This window comes from Micromesistius poutassou, assembly GCF_964030765.1.
Source record: "Micromesistius poutassou genome assembly, chromosome: 20".
Classification (NCBI taxonomy): domain Eukaryota; kingdom Metazoa; phylum Chordata; class Actinopteri; order Gadiformes; family Gadidae; genus Micromesistius; species Micromesistius poutassou.
Genome location: NC_140290.1, coordinates 2,360,759 through 2,381,796, shown reverse-complemented (window position 1 = coordinate 2,381,796; position 21,038 = coordinate 2,360,759). Strand labels below are relative to the sequence as shown.

General features: G+C 49.3%; 1 protein-coding gene across 2 annotated transcripts in view; it reads left to right on the top strand.

The window, feature by feature from the left end:
- The first annotated feature begins 4,532 nt into the window (after window positions 1-4,532).
- rmp24 (ribonuclease MRP subunit p24) overlaps window positions 4,533-21,038 on the top strand; it is a 17,302-nt gene continuing 796 nt past the window's right edge. The window contains exons 1-4 of one of the 2 annotated variants that reach the window (XM_084484682.1): window positions 4,533-4,573; window positions 5,538-5,767; window positions 20,019-20,278; window positions 20,627-21,038. The exon at window positions 20,627-21,038 is cut by the window's right edge and continues 796 nt beyond it. In XM_084484682.1, coding sequence (XP_084340808.1) covers window positions 4,537-4,573; window positions 5,538-5,767; window positions 20,019-20,278; window positions 20,627-20,780 — 681 coding nt within the window. In that variant the 5' untranslated portion in view covers window positions 4,533-4,536 and the 3' untranslated portion in view covers window positions 20,781-21,038. Of the gene's footprint in view, window positions 4,574-5,537; window positions 5,768-17,975; window positions 18,315-20,018; window positions 20,279-20,626 lie in introns of those variants that run through there. The other variant, XM_084484683.1, reaches the window with a different exon arrangement.

The following is a 21,038-nucleotide window of genomic DNA, read 5'->3' as shown; positions in this document are numbered from 1 at the left end:
TAGATGGAGGTGCCTGACCGTCCGCGCGATGACTTCACTGCGTTTTACTCCTCTGTCCTCGGGATCAGGTCGGGGTTTATTATGTGCAGAGATCAGAGATGTATTAAGTACTAGAGACCCATACACCATACTTAAGTGAAAGTACAAGTACTGTATCAAAAAAGTGACTTGAGTAGAAGTAGAAGTGTTCTTTAAACACCCCACTTAAGTACTAAAGTATTCAAAATGTTTTGTACTTAAGTAGTGCAAGTAGTTTATTTTAAAATGTACTACTCAAGTACTGAAAGTAAAAGTATTGTGTTATGTTTATATTAAAGAAAGCAGTCAAAAGTTTGAATATCATATTGTTTATATTATCTCAAATATTTAAACTGAAGGACACACAGTTCCTTTGGCTGCAGCAGCAGTACAAGGCCAGGAATACATACAGAGCTGTCTTAAAGCTGTCAAAGGCCACATACAAGTGTTTATGTAAAGACAAACAACTAAAACATCTCAATGGTCAGAGGGGTATTCCAAGAAAACGGCTAAGTGACAAACATGGGTAAGTTAAAGGACAATTCCGGTATTCCGGTATTATATAGAGTGGTTGACACCGACATTTTGACTATTGGTCCTGTCTCGGGTATTTGGCTAATTTAGAATCGCCCCTGCCTGCTTCAGAATGGCTGGCGACGTGTCCTTAAAACAACCCTAAACATTTGTTTTCAGAAATGTGCAAATCACCGAGTGGTTAGTGGTTGATGTTCCAAATCAAGTATCATAGCGAAATACAGTTTCTGTCGTGTTTGATTGCTATTTTATCGCATTTTGTAAATCCCATTGATTTCTGTTGGAAGACTCGTTGCTCGTTGGCCGGAAATGGAAAGGGGGGCTGTTTACGTTTGGTTGTAGTCTTTTCGTTCGGTTCTAGCCCTACTGTTGAGACGGAGAACCGAACGAAAAGACTACAACCAAACGTAAACAGCCCCCCTTTCCATTTCCAGCCAACGAGCAATGAGTCTTCTAACAGAAATCAATGGGATAACATTTTTATAATTGTAACGAGCATTGATTCAGATGAAATTCACATGAAAAATGTATTGGAGTAAAAGTATTAAACTCGTCAAAAATATGTAGTGAAGTAAAAGTGGAAGTAGAAGAAAAAAATTATACTCCAGTAAAGTACAGATACAGCATTTTAGTACTTAAGTACAGTAGTGAAGTAGTTCTACTTTGTTACTATACATCTCTGATTATGTGACATGTTTTTAAATTATTTACAGCATACACATGATCATGATCATACACATCATTCAATCAGCAGATTTAGTAACAATGCAACACAAATACAAACGTTTAAACCTTGTATGGCAGCATTTACGTGATTACGTCCCAATTTCGTGTCTCCACAGCATGGCATGAGGATGTGGTCAATCCAAATGAGGATGGCTATGCTGATATTTAGTTTATTCATAGCTAGAGAAATCTGTTGCTTTTTTGTTATATTTTTCTTTCGACTTTTGTCCTACTTGTCAGACATATCGGACAGACATATCAATCATCCTGCAACTTCCAGCCATTTTTAATTGATACGTGACACTGATTGATCCACTAAATTAATATATTATCTGATCAAATAGATTAGGTTAACGATTGAAACAGTTAGTTGCAGCCCTGGTTGCGTCTAAGTTCAGCAAGGGATGTGTTTGTTTACGTCCTCGTTCTCGGGGGGACATGTGTGAATTTGAGCAGTGTGCGTTTCAAGCCCTGTGTTTGTGTGAGGTATTTTGGCCGTGAGTCACGCGGTACAAACATATTTCCCCGCAAGTCCAATTACCAGAGCTATTTGACCCCTGACAGGCCGTCTTGACCTCTGTGACTGAAAGCGGCGCGCTTCGTCATGAGATACTGTATTATTCAATGAATACATCCATCCGTTCCATTCATTCTTTTCATGCCAACCGCTCCGCCTCATCTCCCTGCACACCTGTCAGGCCATGAGTGCTCTCTTCCGCGACCCTTCCTCTCCTCTTCTCTCCCCTCCTCTCCCCTCCCCTCCTCTCCCCTCCCCTCCAGCTCCCAGAGTGACGCTTCTCCTGTCACATTGACCAGCTGTCTACTACCAGAAACCTTCCACTTTTAGAGACCACAATCTAGTATGTCCTCTCTTTCATCGTAAACATGAACCCCCCCCCCCTACATAAAAGGTTCCACAAGCGGGTGTATATGGGCTGACTAAACCAGAACGTGTTCCAGCAGTATCAAAGGCCTGTGTTTGTCCCTCGTGGTAATTAATCAGATAATTATCAGTTAAATGTGTTTTGAAATGTTGCTAGCCGCTCTGTCTCATCACCGACATGCCTCTCCCGCTCCACCTCCATGGGCCCTGTCGATACCATCTGCTGTCCAGGGCTCCGTGGGCTCACTGTTGCGTATGCACTTGAAAGGAGCGATGCGGCAGGTATTAAAAATCTGATTGGAGGCCTGTGCTGTTCAAACAATATTTTTTTAGTTTCTGGTTGTACGAAGGGGGGGGGGGGGGTGAGGAGGAGGAGCAGCTGGCTGCTGATTGGTTACTGGAGTAATGAAGAGGGGAACTGGATAGATCTGGATAGATCGTAGGCCTGGGCGATATGGCTGAAAGACATATCACGATATAACTCGATCATGTTGATCGATATCGATAACTATTCATAATTTGAATGACCTAAAAAGACTAGGAGTTACCACGCTGGATTTAAACACTTCATATATTTACATATTGAACATGTATACATATTGAACATGTTTTATATTGATACTGATCAAAAGTCTATCACGATACGATCATTTATCGTTTTATTGCCCGGGCCTAATAGATCCTAATTCTAATATATTCTCAAAATCAATTACCAACCGGATCCCATTCAGTCTCTTTGTCCAGGTCTCTTTGTCTCTCTGTATTATTCAACAGACGTGTTTCAGTGTGTGTGTCAGACGTGTGTGTCAGAGGGAGCCGTCGTGCGTCGGGGCTCCGTCTCGTCGCCGGTGTCGGGTGGCGCTGCTCGCTCCGGTCCGCTACTCCGGGCCGGCCGGCTTTCACTAGACCGGGGGCGGCGGGGGGGGGGGGGGGGGCGGAGGAACAGGGCGACTCGCACGCTGTGTGGGTTTCATTCACGGCAGACCAGGAGTTACACATAATCCCCGACGCCGCCATGCGTCCCATGCTAGAGCGCGCAACGGGACACATTTTTTCCAGCCCGAGCCCGACGGAGAAGTAACCGAACCCGACCCGAGCGCGACATCGCATCGAATGTCAACAGACGAGTTGGTTTGTTAACAAGCGCTGCGCGTTAACAAGCGCTGCGCACAAGAGCGCCCGCTGTTAAACGCGCGCGCTTGTTGCGCGGAATCGTGACCAATTTAAATTCAAATTAGGCCCACAGAAAAGGCCACGATGACGAACAATTCCACAAAATTACACCAGAGGTTCTGGGGTTCTGTGGGACAGGTAGTCGCCTGTGACATTGAACTGAACACGAGTGTCCCCACAGCGGAGTAACATTAACACATTAACACAAAAGCAACGCCCACTCCAGCATCATTTCAAAATATTTGTTTCCGAACCCGTCGGGTTTCCATGCTCTAACACACACACACACACACACACACACACACACACACACACACACACACACACACACACACACACACACACACACACACACACACACACACACGCGCACACCCCCATTGGATGAGAGAGGGAGAGGGGGTGTGGCCGCTGTTGTCAGGGCGAGTGGAGGCTATTCGGGCGCTGCTGCTGTTGATCACCTCTCCTAACGAGCATCCGTTCCCACACTGAGCACGTGCAGTCTGATGGCATCATAGCCCCCCAGCCCCCACCACATCACCCCCCCACCCCCCCCACCCACCCACCCACCATGCTATCTTTAGCGGGTATTTAGCATGGGCTCAGTTAAAAATTTGCGCTTCCATCCAATTGCTTAGCATCCGAATTAAAAGGCAGTCTAGCAGACAGAGGCCTGGTGGGGGCCGGCGTGGTGGGGGCCGGCTGGCCGGGGGTGGAGGCTGACAGAAAGGACTGGAAGGTTGCCCCACAGCCTCCAGAGGGATAGAATAGCCGGTCTGCTTTTCCAGGTCGGAAGTTTTCCATCATGCCCGAATCGACGAGGCGCTCGATGACCAAAAGGTTTTCCAGAGAAGTGTTGCTACGCTGTGATCGCCTATTTATAGGCGTGTGTATTCTGTATATATGTTATAGAAAAATGTATCCTTACATTCAGCTCATCCGTGTTTAGAAATTGTTTAAAATACTGAAGTATTTTACTATGAGTATTTTACTGTGTGCTGTGTTTACTGTCCTGTTGTTGTATGTTGTCTGTGGCAAAATAATTTCCCCCTTGGGGATTATTAAAGTCCAATCACTCAATCAATCTATTAGGACAATGCTTCACAGCCTCAATGATTTTGTCATTTTTTCTCATCATGGCATATGCATGGTTCATGATGATTCATATCTCTCCTCATGTTTCTCCTCTTAGACGAGAGGCTATGGCAGTGGAGGAGAACCAGAGTGACGGCGGCGCTGGTGAGTCAACAGATTAGATCAGATCTCTCCCCTTCATTTGCCTCCAGTTTAATTTGAAGTGCGGTTCAAACGGTGATGAACACTCGGAACGCAATGTATTTTGCACAGCTGATCAAAAGCCCTGCTCAACAGTGAGCCAGCTGCCCAGTGTGGACTCCCTGTAGACACACACGCACACACACACACACACACACAGAGCATACGCTGCAAGGCACCACTGGAGTAGACTCAAAGGTGGATGGCAGAGAAGCCCATGGTGACATGTCCTTTACGTTCCCCCTGTAGCGCTTGTAGCGGATGAGCGATAGCACCATGCTATGGAAACTCTCATATTCTTCTAAAACCTTACATGCACATTTGCCGGGCATATGGGGTGTCATCCATTTCCTAGAATTGCTGTCAAACACTTTCCCTACCCTACCCTACTCTTCCGGGGGCGGCATTAGCTCAGGAGGTAGAGCGGGTTGGCTGGTAACTGCAAGGTTGCTCAAGGTTCGATCCCCGGCTCCTCCTCCTCCTAGCTCCTGAGCTGAGTGTCATGGTGTCCCCTGAGCGAGACGCCCTCACCCTGAGCGCTCCTGACCCCGCTGGCTGTCGCCCTGCGCGGTCGACTCCGCCCGTCGGTGTGTGAATGTGTGCATGAACGGGTGAATGTCAGCGCTATATAAATGAGGACCATTTACCATTTTATCAGTAGTAACCCTAAGTGAGGGATGGAACGCCACAGCCTATCACGCGCCCTGATTAACCTCCAGCCCTCTTCTTCTTCTTCTGACCTTGCCTCCTCCCCTCTGGCCTTCTCTCCTCTGGCCTTCTCCCCTCTGGCCTTCTCCCCTCTGGCCTTCTCCCCTCTGGCCTCCTCTCCTCCCTCTCCTCCCCTCTGGCCTCCTCTCCTCCCTCTCCTCCCCTCCTCTCCTCCTCTCCTCCCCTCCTCTCCTCCCTCTCCTCCTCCCTCCCCTCCCAGCCCGGGGGAAGCATGGCGGCGTTGCGGCGGCGTTGTCGTCCCCGGGGCGGTCCGTGTGCCCGTACTGCCGTCAGCTGCTCCTGCCGGGCAACCACCGCGTGCGGCTGCAGGCCAAGCGGCGCGCGGCGGCGCGGGAGCACAGCGTCCTGCGGCGGGAGGCCCGGGGGAAACGCCTCAGCCTGGCCCAGCGCGAGCTGCTGCGCCGCTACCGCGCAGCCTCCTCCGCACTGGTGAGACCGCCGCCGCCGCCGCCGCCGCCGCCGCCGCCGCCGCCGCAGGGCTTTCTTCGTTGGTTCCCTCGTCGGCTCCAGTGTGTTTATTTATCGTTTTTCATTCAGTCTTTCTTCTAGTGCAGGGTTCCCCAATTAGTTTTGCCAGAGGGCAAAATTTGGTCAAGCATGCCACGCCAAGGGCCGAGATATCGTTACATTTTTTTAATTCGCCGTTTTTATGTGCACATTTTGCTTTAATTATCATTACTATAATTATTAGTAGTAGTTGAAAATACCCTGTGTTAGGAGTCACACAATAATGCTCTCTTGAAACAAAATTTGTCCAAAACCTACCATTAATTTATTAAAATTCCGCTGGAACATCAGCAAACAAAAAGTCCAGCAAACAAACACGCACACAGTGCAGCAGCCCCAAACATAAAAACTTAAATAGCATCAGCACAGTGTGTCTTCAACAGGGCATTGGGCCTGGTGCCATCCATCCAGATCAGTGTGTGTTCACATCCACTCTCTTCCCCTCTCTATATTTCTCTCCCTCCCTCTCTAAGAGACACAGGAAGATTTTAGTTAGTTAGCAAACATAACTAACATAACAACATACAAAACATAACATAACATTAGTTAGTAAACATAACATAAGCTGTAACACTTGCGTAAGGGGGCGCGCTTTTAAAGCCACAGAACACGCCCACCTCTACCTGCCTATTTAACTCGGACTCCGCCATTTCAGAATCAGAATCTCTTGGGCGGCGTATCGATTAGATGTAAAGCTTAGAGACGCTCCGCGCGTGTTATATACGATCCCTCTCCTTTTGTTTCATAGACGATAGACAATAGACCAATAACCTTAACCAAATAAAGTGAGTTAAAAGCGATCCTGTCTCGGCGGCTTTTCCTGGACTAAAATATCATAACAGCTCCAGTGTGTTTATTTATCATTTTTCATTCAGTCCTACTTCTAGTTGCAGAAATCGCTGGTGCTGGGCTAAGCGCGAGTCGAGGGGGGGGAACCGCTCGCCTGCCGATAAAAACGGGGGCAAAAACGACGCAGACGACGACGACGACGTTTGTTTTGACATATTTGTAGCCTAAAAGAATCGCTGGGAGTTCCAGCGATTGTAGACGCAGCGTTCGGACGCACACTGCCACCGCCGCCGCCGCCTACACAGCTTTACCCAATCAAAATGAAGCGCAGAATATTGAAAAATGAACAAAAAGAGCGTTTCTGTAAATATTTGGAGCAATGATACTCGATATTGAAACTAAATTGATCTCACACAAAGACATTATAATATGGGGTATTTTTTCGTTCCTTGAATTTCAAGTTAATGCCGGGCACTTGTAGGGGAAGGGGAAGGGGGGGGGGGGCAGCTGTCAATCAAAGTGGCACTCGTTAAGAGCCCTCGTTAAGGGCCCTTATGTGGCTACGCGCCTGCTGTGTTGTATGAAGTGGTCCAATGTTTGGATCGGGGGGGGGCAGCGAGGTCTTAAGCGTTAGGTCCCGTTGGATCCTTGTGAAGGGGTACGCGTCTGAGGAGGTAGATGTGACGTCCCATTACCTCGTCACAACAAAGCCATGGTGTCACCTCACATCCCACCAGTGATCCCATTAAGCGTCATGTGTCATTTGGCCAGTGGATGGATGGCACTGGTGGTGAGATGGTCGGCTTTCCATCCACAACACTGACAAGGAGGGAAAGGCTCTGGGTTCTGGAGGAATTGATTGAGGCACGGAAGGTGAGGAGCCATTGTGGAGCCTCTCTCTCTGGGTGGATTCCTCCCGTTGAAGTCCCACAGCCTCATTAAAACTCAAGGCTTCACCTCGGTTAGTATGCAGGCGTTCTCCGCCCCCCCCCCCCCCCCCCCCCCGCCCGCCCGCCACGCATTCACAGCCTCTGAGGGCAACGTGGCCTCCGGGGACACGGAGAGGCAGCGAGCAGGTGAAGATGGAGACGGCGGCGTTGAAAAGGAATACGTGGCGGAGCCGGGGAGAGGCTGCCTTGAGGAGCAGAAGCTTTGAAGCTCGGTAGCGCGATGGGAACTAAAGCAGGGAGGCTCGCCTGCAGCAACAGGATTCTCTTTTGTGTGTGTGTGTGTGTGTGTGTGTGTGTGTGTGTGTGTGTGTGTGTGTGTGTGTGTGTGTGTGTGTGTGTGTGTGTGTGTGTGTGTGTGTGTGTGTGTGTGTGTGTGTGTGTGTGTGTGTGTGTGTGTGTGCGCGCGCGCGCGCTCTTCCTAGCTGCAACACTGAAGGTCAGATTCTGTAGTGGGCCACAGGCTAGTAAGACGCAGGAGCCAACCCGTATCTCCTGTACAGAAGAAGGATGCGGTACAACATTTCTGAATATTTTTACACCAGCCTACATTTGAGAGGAAATTATACAATAATGACAAAAAAAATAATGAAATCACACGTTCTCGTATAGTAATTCTGTTCCCATATGTTGTCATCTCATCGTCGTGTTAGTCTTAATTCCATATGATTAGAGAAACGAGCGGGTATTGTCGTTATGAACCATCTGCAGTCTACAAAAAAAAAAAGACAATATGATCATCATCGCAAATGTAAAACGATTTCAAATGAACACGTCTTTTATTTATTGCGATCAGGGCCTCGCCCGTGGATCACCAGGGGTTGTTGTAGTACTGTTTTCTTCAGAGTAGCAAATATTGAATCTGGATCACAGCTGTTGGGAGTGAACTAGTCCCCTCACGCGGCTGAGGGTCCGCCCGGCCCTCCGTGTCTCGATAGCAGATGCTGGAGGAAGTTCACTAATTGAGTCACGTCGGTTACACTTTGAACAGCCTCGTAGCGATGGCTTCATAGCGATTAGTTAACAATTATTCAATTGAATAATTGTTTTAGTGTATACACTACACATGAACACTAAACAAGGTAACACTTTTTGCCGGGATTTATGAGTTTTTTATTAGCGGTTTATTTGTTTTTATTAGTGAGACGAGACGACCGTCACGCGTGACATTTTGCGATGAAAACAATATCCCGAGTTTGAGATCTCAATTATGGGATATTGCTCAATATCCCCAAATAGCGAACCTATACACTGCGACAGACAGACAGACAGACAGACAGACCATATATATATATATATATATCTGTCTGTCTGTCTGGAGTACACTGGAGTACACTGCGACAGACAGACAGACCATATATATATAATATATATATGGTCTGTCTGTCTGTCTGGAGTACACTGGAGTACACTGCGACAGACAGACAGACCATATATATATAATATATATATGGTCTGTCTGTCTGTCTGGAGTACACTGGAGTACACTGCGACAGACAGACAGACCATATATATATAATATATATATGGTCTGTCTGTCTGTCTGTCTGTCACTGCGACAGACAGACAGACCATATATATATAATATATATATGGTCTGTCTGTCTGTCTGTCACTGCGACAGACAGACAGACCATATATATATAATATATATATGGTCTGTCTGTCGCAGTGTACTCCAGACAGACAGACAGACCATATATATATAATATATATATGGTAGTGTACTCTGTTTGGAAACGTGTACAGCAGAGCGTGCATTACTAAACCACATACCGTTTTTTTTTTTCAATGAAGATAACATTCAATGAATCAGAAATACAGTCTAGACCAGTGATTTTCAAACTGTGGTCTTTGGACCACCAGTCTGAAATGTTTCTGAAAGGGACAAACTCCCAGCCTGTTCGTTGAGGACTTTGAGAAGATTTGATATTTGACTTTATCCAGTTGAGTTCAGTTCGTTTGTGATTACTGTACATATTTAATACTCCCATTATCATTGCTATGGACATGGATATAAGCCTGGTGTTCAAATGAACCTGATTACGCCCTCGGGCGCTTTAAATAAATACATTAAATATGTGACAGCCGTTGTGTGCAGTAAACGTTCTTTTAACAAGCCTGTTGTACTGATGTTACTGTTAGTGCTAATATATGCCTATTAAGAGGTGCGGGTAATTCAGGTAGGACTGTGTGTAGTATTTTATTATGTGTGTGAGTATGTGTATTATAAGGTGGTCCGCGAAAATTCTTGATTATAAAAAGTGGTCCACACAAAGTTTGAAAACCCCTGGTCTAGACATTAGGACACGTTCACGTGGTAAATGACTATTCTAGCTGGAAACGACTGATTTTTTTAATGGAATATCTACATAGGTGTACAGAGGCCCATTTCAGCCACCGTCACTCCTGTGTTGTAACGGTACATTGTTGAGCTCATCGTGTTAAAAGGCTAATTGACGATTAGAAACCCCCTTGTGGAATTATGTTAGCACAGCTGTAAACTGTTATAATTAAAGAGAGTTTTCATGGAAAACATGAAATTGTCCGGGTGACCCCCTAACTTCTGAATGGGTGTGTAACAACCTACTCTTCCGAAATGAATTGCTCGTTCGAAGGTCGACATAATCTGTGATTGTGTGACGAGAGAAAAGCATCTAGCAACAAGTGAGAACGGCAGCGGTCTTCTGAAAGGTTTGGAGACTTCCAACCTGAAGTTCCCGAAGCAGCCACACCAAAGCGATGAAACCCCTGTTAGATTTCAGCTTATCTCTAAACTGTTCATATTCGTCTCTGCGTCGTGTATATTCCCAATTGTAGTAGTAATTCTTGAAGTGTAAATCAAGGAAGCTTGACCGGTTGGATCGGAGGGTGGAATGGATGGTTTATTCCAGGATTTAAGACAGCCAGATACAGACTTAGGTTGAATACTCTGTAGTGTAGGAGGTGAGGAGCAGTCTCCTGACGTGCTCCTTGGCTGTCGATCCCTCTTCTCGCCGAACCGAAGGTTTGGAGCGAGTTTTATAAGAAGAAAATGTCAATAACAGCAGAACAGAAGCAGTCTCTCCCTTGATAAGGTATACGGCCCTGGCTGTGCCCCAGTCGACCGGGTTGGTTCGTCCTTGTTGGGACATAATGATTGGAGGAATGTTGTGAATAAGACCTGGTACCAGTAGGAGAGGCACTGGCCTGTTCACAGACTTAAGAACTGTGAAGAAAGAGAGACACTAAAATACACCAACATTCTACACCCCCTGCAGAAACACGCGGTGAGGTGGTCGCCACTCACTGGCCTCCGCGCTGCGTTCTGTTTGATAACCCTGGGTTCCAGAGGGGTCAAGGTGTTGAACCTGAACAAAGCTGGGAATGAGAACAACGGCATACTGGTGTACTGGAAATGGGAAAGAAGTCAATGGTGTATCTTTTGTGGGTTCTACCGTGTTAAAAAAAAAAAAAAAAAAAAAACTGCATGTACTGTACGCTCTTAACTTGGTGGGAAAAGGGTGTAATAAACCTGCGCTCAGAGCTATTGTTATGATACATGTGCATGTCTACATGGGCTGCATCCTTCGAAGGACGCAGTCTATGAAGGTGTGGCCTTTGTGGACCGCGAAGGCCAATCCAAAGGCCGAACGAGCGTTGTTAAATGAGACTGAATGAGTCTGGCCTACGGAGCATTTCCGGATTGCGTAACCAGCCGTTGCGTAACGCCCTTTACCTCGCGTGACCACGCGCCGCTCCTGTCGCCTAGCAACCCTGACAGCTGCGGTTCAAACCGGACAGCGGAGGAGAAATATGGAGCCAGAAATCACCATTTTATTTGTTACGTTTTATCTTTTATTGGAGGAGTGGGAGAAGATTCACCGCCGGAGCCGGCGGGTGAAGAGGAAGAGAGGACGTTGTCTTAACGTTAATTAGTTTAACGTTATATGGCTAGCGTTAATGTCATTGAACTTTGACAATGAAGTTACATATTTAAAATGGTCCCAGCGCCGCACAGCGCCGCTGTGACGCAAGCGGCCTTCAAATGCGTCCCTTCGAAGGATGCGGCCCCTGAATCGAGGCCGTACGCGGCCGTAGTCACTCACTGTTGTTCCTCTTACTTGTGGCCCTCAAGTCCTATCCCCCCGATGGTGTCACTTAATGCCCTAACCCTTTCCCCTCATGTGTGGGGAAGGCCTTTCCCACACAGACGACTGTATGTCCCTGCAGTGGGCCAAGCCAGACCAATCCCCAAATTAGTGGGGTTTAGTTATTAGTCAGGCGCCGACCGAGACGCCTCTGGACGAAACGTGATGAACCTAGGACCAATCAGAGCGTCTGACACATCACACAGCGGCAGCCAACCAATAGGGCGCTCCCTCTGTCATCGCATCGAACCCGCCCCCCGCCCCCCCCCCCCCCCCCCCCCATAATGGATGGATGTTTGTGATTGGTCTGACCCGGGCCAGGTCTGCTGGCAATCCGTTTCAACGGGACCAGAGAGGAGGGGGGGGCCAGAGAAAATACGGCATGAGCTTGCAGAGTTTGTCTGTTCTGCAGGCCTCCAGGGGCCGAGTCCCAGGGCCACATGTTGACCAGGGGGTCAGTGGGTTGGGTTGGGTTGTGGGGGGGGGGGGGGGGCGTGGAGGAGGCCTGGGGGCTGTGGCTCACTTAGGGCTGCTCGATTATGGGGGGAAAAAAAAATCATAATCACGATTATTTTGGTCAATATTGAAGTCTCGATTATTCAAACGATTATTTTTGAGTTTGAAGACATTTATTCGCATTTATTCAGAATTTCTCTCCAAAAAAAAAAAAACACTTTGAAATTTCCCCTTTAAAAAAAAATACACAAAAATGGTCAAATAGAAAATAATGTCCAGATATGAATCCAGCTGTTGTGCAATTTCTATAAAGAAAGATTTTTTTTTTAAATTATATATATATATATATATAATTTAAAAAAAAAATCTTTCTTCTTATCCTTCTTCTAATCTAGTTTAAACGTTTTTTTTTAATATATATATATATATATATATATATATATATATATATATATATTATTTTTTTTTAATATATATATATATATATATATATAAAAAAAAACCGTTTCAACTAGATTATATTACTTTGGTGATCGTTTCACGCGAAATCGGCATCAAAATTGGATTAATGGCCCAGCCCTAGCTCCACGTGTCTATTGGGATGGGGGCCCTGCTGCACTGACATGCAGCTGCGGTCAGTGGTGTTGGCAGGCTGCTCTTTCAAGCCATTACTCGCCGGGGGGGGTAATGACTTTGTTACGAGGCCACGGCTGTTAATCACGGACTCGCCATAGTTGATACTCAATATGAATAACGGCGCTCTTCTCGTCGCCGACCTTTTCTGCACACACAGGTTTTTTTTTTTTTTTTTCAGAGCCCTCAGTCTTTGATGTTGGATGTGTCCGCTCCGTTATTTCCACACCCTCTGTCTTGACACATGTCTGCCAGGTGTCCTCGTTCCCCTGCGGTTCCACCGGAGGTATTCTTACCAGACCGCGTCGTGTGGTGTGGTGTAGCTTTTCCTCTCGGTGTGCCAAACCACTCTATTATCATCACCATTATTAATATCATAAGGAGTCGTATGATTATGGCAATGGGGTAATATTATTAGGAGTCACAGCGTCTTCCAAACATGAATAAAGTTCACCTCACCCCCCCCCCCCCCTCACCACAAGTATTCACAGAGCTTACCTCTCGTTCTGTTTATACGGCTCCCATTTCTAAATCTGTCCACACCAACTGTCACGCCATTTCTAATCGTCTTCATTTTATTTCTTTTCATTTTTTTTTTATCTATAGAGGATTGGCTCTTACAATAGTCAAAAGAAGAGCTCTTAATTCAGATCTCTCCTATGTGAGCTTTTGTCCGTTCTTAAACCTGCCAACCTGCCCCCCCCCCTGCGTAGCTGCAGTACCCAGTATACTGCATGTAGTATTTCCTAAAGGGCACTGTGGGTATTCTTACACAGTGTATCTCCCCGGGGACATGAACCTATAGTTATTGCTCCCTCCTGGACGTTTTTTCAAAGGTTTGGAGACTTCCAACCTGAAGTGCCCAAAGCAGCCACACCAAATCGATGAAGCCCCTGCAGAACCACGTGGTGACTGGAGGTGGTCGCCACTCGCCACTGGCCTCCGCGCTGCGTTCTGTTTGATAACCCTGGGTTCCACAGAGGTCAAGGTGTTGAACCTGAACTAAGCTGGGAATGAGATTCAACGGCGTACTGGTGTTCTCATTCCTCCTCATTCCTCCTGGACGCTTTTTTCATCCCACAAACCCCAAGCCGTACCCTGGGCTGAACCAGTCACGGAGGTCGGCATCCTGTTACGGATACTCGGCCGTTACTAGACGACCGGGTGACGAGGGATGCTCAGCGGCTGTACGAGCCCGGAGACAATACACCTGCCAATACAAGAGCCAACACCTGCCCCGCGTCAGCAATTATTCAAGGCATCCACAATGGGGGGAGTTATTCATTTCCTGCCCCCGACTAAACGGTTTACGCCGACCTCGGTGTTGTGACGAGGGGCTTTGGCTCCTCCGTCGCTGTGATTGTAATACGCGATGATATGCTCTTGGCAGAACCGTCCTCTGGCCTCCCACGTGAAGCGGCCGTGCTGCCGAAGCGATGGCGGTAATTATATCCATTTCAGGTTGAGCAGAGCGAGGTCTGTGCGCGGTCTTGGCCTGGCCCACCCCCTTCACCAAGGAGTCAATATCTGTCCGCTGCCGCTGTCCACATGACAGGCCTTCAAAGCAGGCCTGTCCTTCTGGGTGGCTGTCTGTGCTGCTGCTGCTGGGCGGCTGTCTGTCTAGCTGTAGGGTGTGGCTGTGTGGCTGTTTGTCCTGCTGTAGGGTCTGGCTGTGTGGCTGTCTGTCCTGCTGTAGGGTCTGGCTGTGTGGCTGTCTGTCTGTCTAGCTGTAGGGTCTGGCTGTGTGGCTGTCTGTCCTTCAGGGTCTAACGCACGTCTTCCATGTTCGATATTGTCCCTTTTTGATTGTGTTGTATTAAGTATCTTATTATTATTATTATTATATTGACACTGCATGGGATTGTGTGTGAGCAGCAATGCAGCCTTTGTGAGGTTACCTCCACACTTGTTTTGCTCGTCTCATCCCCTACGGTCGGGGCTGGATGGATGGATGCCTTTCTGCGGAGGTCACAGCGACCGCGGCTGACCCAGTGTGTGGATGAGAGGGAGGGAGAGGGTTATTGGTGAAGCAGGAGCTAATAATAGATGCGGAATTGGCAATCTATAGACATTGATGTGTGTTTGTTTGTCTGCGTGTTTATGTATGCGTGTGGAATGTCCAATATGTCAACAAACTCGGAACAAACGATTTTATGTTCCCCTCGATGATCACGAGCGTCGACAACTGACAAAAATAAAACCATTTTATAGAATTAATGCTTTTTAACAAACAACGTTAAACGTTCTACCCTTGCAAAACTCTGAGCCTCATGCGTCAGAATAAATAACGGCCGGAGAAAAGGCCAACGCCTGGACCGACGTCCCTCTGTGCTTCAGGACAGAATGATATCCACATCCCAACCACGTACTCCACACCAGGACTCCGGTGGCCTGAGGTGAACCCATTCCACTTCTTAAAGGCCCCGTGACGTCGGGCCACCAGGTGTGGCGTGATCAGCCGTTACGAGCCCTTTTGGAAATCTGCCCCTTATGACATCACAGGTGGGCGTGTGTCCACCTAGACGTGTGCTGGGATAGATCAGTCTACCGGCTGCCTACCCCCAGTGTGACCGTAGCGAACGCTGCGCTCATCTTATCCGTCACACGCATCTAGATGGACACGCCCACTTGTGATGTCATAAGGGGCAGATTTCCAAAACGGCAAATCGTAACGGCCGATCACACTCACACACCTGGTGGCGCGACGTCACGGGACCTTTTTAAATTGGGACAAACGTGACAGAGAGGCCATGACCCCCTTTTTTTGGTTTTATTATGATAATAAAATCTATTGAAAGCCAGCGTCGTCCTCGCTGTTGTGCAGCAGCAGCTAATTGTGGGGTTTGCAGCTGCTGAGATCACCGGGCACCGAGCGCGACAGCGGCTCCTACAGCGGGGGTCCTGATCCCCGGTACTCGAGGGGACGAGGCCGTTAAGGCTGCACGGCGTGTCTCCCCGTGTCTCCCGGCGCTCTCCTCGTTAACACCAGGAACCCAACGGCGAGGCTCTGGAAGGCTCCCGTGTTCCGCAGGGGGGAAGACACGCCATCGGCACGTCGTCGTCGGCTGGGCTCAGTCCGAGGTGGAGGGGGAAATGCACTGGCTGGATTCCAAGCACTGTCGGCGAGGGGGGGGGGGGGGGGAGAAGAAAAAAAAAAAGGATTAGGAAGCGTTGTTGACTTCAAAACCAACCCTTTAAATATTATGTGTCCTTTCCTACGTTTTTCCCAAGCGGAAGGTTCCGCTCTGGGTTCAAGGGTCATACAGGAATGTACAACAACATTGAGCTCCATCAGAAGCCTCTCGCCTCTCCCGTTGAGCCGACCGCTGACCCGTTGTCGCTCCGTGTGTCCGGGTCCAGAGACCCCAACAACACCCCAAAGTCGACACGCCAGCCTGAAGAACGCGTCACGCCACTCGTGCCATGCGCTACATGCTGCATGCTGCATGCTGCATGCTGCGGGCTAAGTATCGATTAGAAAATATGCGACGCCAAGGAGGACGCGTCTGCCTCCCGATGTCGCCGCTTCTCGTGACCAAACGCCGTTTCAAATTTGACCCCGGCGTGTTTTTCCTTTTTTTTATATCGACTGGAACGGATTTGTATCGCCTTCAGGGGGCACAAAAGGATGCAAAGCTTGCTCACTCTCGCACATCGATTGTCACTCGAGCCTTGCCTATTTAACCCCCCCCCCCCCCCCACCCCACCCCATGTCGTCACGGAGGAAAAGCTCTTTCCTAGAGTCTGGCCCTCCTGGAGGTCGAGGGGGGAGAGCAGTGATGCCGAAACAGCGTCTCTGAAGGTGGTTGTAGGACGGAAGGCGTTGGCGGCCTGGCGTCACCCCGCCTGTACACAGGAATCCGCTGCTAGATCCTCTGATGGATTTCATTGGCGGACCGGAATCGTTGACCAAAGTGACCCCGAGTGCTGAAAGCGTGACGTCTCGCAGTAATACTGCAACAACGCTCAGGAATCATGTTCCAACCATTGCAGCACTTCATATTAAACATGGACTGGATGTGACACACACACACACACACACACACACACACACACACACACACACACACACACACACACACACACACACACACACACACACACACACACACTTCTTTGCCGTCCTCTGCTTCGTGTTTTAAAAAAAAAAAAAGACGCGACAGGGAAATAAGATGCGCGTCACTGTAAACATCGAGACACACGTAACACTGTTACACAATCACTGACTAATGGAGACATTTACAAGGGTGGTTCGACAACAACAGCAGCAGCAGCAGCAAACGGCGACCACCACCACCACCACCATCATTATTATTCCCCAGTGTTCCTCCAGCCTCCTCCTGCTTTATGGCCGCCGTCATTAACCAGAGCCGGGCCCATTATTTAGTGTCGCCGACCGTTCAAGGGGCCGCTGTACACTCGTCATCCCCATATCTTTACGGCCCTCCACTTTACCGAGGCATTGTAGTGGCAATAGGCTCGTGTGGGGGGGCGTTTTAAAAGAGCAGCGGTTATTTATTCCTGCCAAGGAGGGGGATCATGAATTTGATGAGTGCTTCCACTTGAGGCGTGTCTCTTTATCGTCTGGATGAGGTACACATGGTAATGGCAGCCGGGGCACGAACGGGCGTGATGTTGTGTTTTTTCGGGCTATATTTGGGTATGGGAGAGTAGCTGGGCGTCCCTGCTCAGTGTGCTCCACACATCGCAAGTGGATAGACGACGGGCCGCGTGTTTATTGCCCCTTTTTGATCCGCTCTCTCTTTACGCCTCGCACTCGGAACGGCGTCCGAGCCGATCTTAAGCTTAATAACGAGCCTTGTAAGTCGCTAAACGGGCCGTCCCGCCCGTGCAGCGGTGTCCCCTCGGTGGTTGAATTCAGAAGAGCGGCTTGCTCTTCTTAATCTAGTCCCCACACATCGTAAAAATACTAGATGTTAACTCTATGGCATTCATGGGCTCCCCTCTCTCTCTCTCGTGTGTGTGTGTGTGTGTGTGTGTGTGTGTGTGTGTGTGTGTGTGTGTGTGTGTGTGTGTGTGTGTGTGTGTGTGTGTGTGCGTGTGCGTGCGTGCGTGCGGGAAATGTTATTATACCAAATAGATTGAGCCTCACTGCGATCATCAGAACATTCTCCATGCGTAGCCTCATCTTTCAATAATTGCAAAAAGAAAAAACTAATTGCAGGCACACGCGTGTGTGTGTTGTTGTGAGTGTGTGTGTGCGCGTATTATTGGCTATTTGGGTGAGCGGGAAGAGAGACCATTGACAACAGGACAGTAATAGAGGGCTGGCATTCTGGCATTCCAACAGATTGAGTCATCCCTCCAGATCTCTGATTGGCCAGCCCGTGGATGGGCTCCGCCTCCTATGCGCTGGGGGCGGGCTCGTGCTATATAAAGCGCGCCGTGGAGCCAGGAGCACACAGTAAACACTCACTTTGCACTCGCATTGAAGCCCAACTCCTGCTGCGCCGTAACCGTCCCGTAGGACTCCGCATGGCGACGTTCGTCTCGGTGAGTTCTTCTACGTCCTACGTCTCAGCGTTTAGAACGCAGCCGCTGGCGGCCGGGGAGCTGCTCACCACCACACTGCTCACCCACGTCCTTCTGACCACTTGATGCTTTTGTCAGACTTTGTTTGTTTGTGGCAGAATGGAGGAGAGCCGGCCGCAGCTCATTACATTAACATTTACATTGAGGGGATTTTGCTGACGCTTTTATCCAAAGCAACTTAACAACCATTCACGCACACATTCACACACCGACGGCGGAGTCGACCACGCAGGGCGACAGCCAGCGGGGTCAGGGAGCAGTCAGGGTGAGGGCGTCTTGCTTCAGGGACACCTCCACACTCTAGTAGGAGTCGGGGATCGAACTAGTAGGAGCCGGGGATCGAACCAGCGACCTTCCGGTTACCAGTATGCCCGCTCTACCTCCTGAGCTGCTGCCGCCCTTATTGAAATGCTACGGGCACAATAAGTTGAACGGTTTAGAGTTTAGTGTAAAAGGTGGCCTACAGTAACGCCAGGTTCCAAATAGGCCCGGGCAATAAAACAATACATGATCGTATCGTGATAGACTTTTGATCAATATCAATATAAAACATGTTCAGTATGTATCGATAAGAGACTGGACCACCGAATCTAGCAGCTGGGTTTGTTACTCAAACACGGTTCCGTACTTATTGACAATATTTGAGTGTTTTTCATTGTTGTGTCGACATTGGAGTATTGATCGATGAAGACCAGTGGAAGGTCGTATTAAGTGTTAAACAGAAGTGTTTAAATCCAGCGTGGTAACTCCTAGTCTTTTTAGGTCATTAAAATGATCAATAGTTATCGATATCGATCAATATGATCGAGTTATATCGTGATACGTCATTCAGCCGTATCGCCCGGGCCTAGTTCCAAAGTCCATTCTCATCATGAATACATCGGACAGCATGGGACCATCAATCGATCTCTGATCGGCTCGGTACACCGCACCGGCTCGGTGACCTCCAACGTTGTTCTCGGGGCACGTTGGCGCCAGCGCCTTTTGGGAAGCATCACTCATCACTGGCCTGCTCCCTTCAACCCTCCGTCCAGACGGTGCCTCGTCACCGGGGGGGGGGGGGGGGGGGGGGGCTCGTCACCGGGGGGGAGCCCCGGGCGATGCAGGCTGAGGAGGAGGCTAGCGCACGCAGAGCCTTCGGTTGCGGCCGCGTCACCCGGCACCCGTTACAGCCGACCCGGCCGTGGCCGCCAGCGCCGGGGGCTAGTTCACACGCTGCGTGTCGGCTCCACGGCCGGCCGCCGCCGCCTTCAGACGGGTGCTTGGGGGGGCGCTCAGCGTAGGCCTGCCTTGCAAGTTGGGTTACATGAATAATAATAATAATAATAATACAAGTGACGGAGACACACACACACACACACACACACACACACACACACACACACACACACACACACTCTCCCTCTGGGTTCTGTTTGTGCTACTGACTGATAAAATGCATGCTCAGCACTCGGTTAATTCTAACGTCATCTGACTGTGCTGCGGTGTGGTTGGAAACTGGAGGTTTTTGGGGGACGGGGTTCCTTGGAGCGATAGGTCTGCTGCCGTTCAGCGTTTACTCTCTCATTGGTCTACAGTAAGGCCGTGCGCCGCCTCGGCCCGGCGTCATCCACGCCGTGTTCATGGCCTTCTCCTCCTCCTCTCCTCCTCCTCTCGTCTCTCCAGATGGCCACGTGCCACACGTGCCACAAGACTACCCGGTACAACGGGGTGAATCGGGAATTCTTGATCGCCTATTCGAAGACCCGGGGAACCCCGCAGGCCCCGCAGGCCCCGCAGGCCGGCTCCAGAGGCAACAGCAGCACCCCCCCCAAATCGTTTGGCAAAGAGAAGACGCCCAGCAAGACGCCCAGCAAGACGCCCAGCAAGACGCCGGGCAAGACTCCCTGCAATACACCCAGAAACTTCCCCAGCCGAAGCCCCTGGTGAGTTCTTTCACGTTGCTGTCCGTATTTCCACTTCACTTTTATAATGTACTGCACACACCCCCTCCGTCCTGTCATCACCGGCGTGGAAGACACCGGTGATATGCAGATGAGCACTCTTCTGATCTTGATCATGCGAGGAAAGTATGCACATGTTTTTTTTCTGCATAAAAGACGTCATGGGGGTGGAAGAGGGTGGGCGGGTCCCGCGTGTCAGATCATTTACGATTTTTAAAATCTTCGGCAAACCGTCTAAAAAAATCTCATGTTTCCACCCCCTCCCTCCCTTCCACTCTCTCCCTCCCTCCCTCCCTCCCACCCTCCCCCCCCTCCCTCCCCATCGTTCAGGTCCTCCAGCACCCCGAAGAACAGGCCTTCCCCCTCCAATCGCCCCACTAAGTTTAAGAAGTGGGTGATCAAGGGTCTCACCAACATCCTGAACCGGGACAACAAGCCAGAGGGCAAGAGAGGCACCCTGAAGGACTTCCTCTCTTCACTCTGAGAGCCCCAGAGTCCACATCCAACACATTTCCCTCAGACGCGCCCCTCTCTGTGTGGCACGGTGGGGGGGGTGGTCTGGCCCGGCCCCCATGGCCTGAATGAACCCTGAAGGGGTCCCACTGCAGTCTGGAGATATGAGAGTTCAGAGTGTTAACTGTAACTCTGCTGCAGGTGTGGAGAGGGTTAAGTTCTGCCCACCAACAGAGACCAGGCATAGAACGGACCCTCTGGAATCCAAATGAAGCGCGCGGGGGGGGGG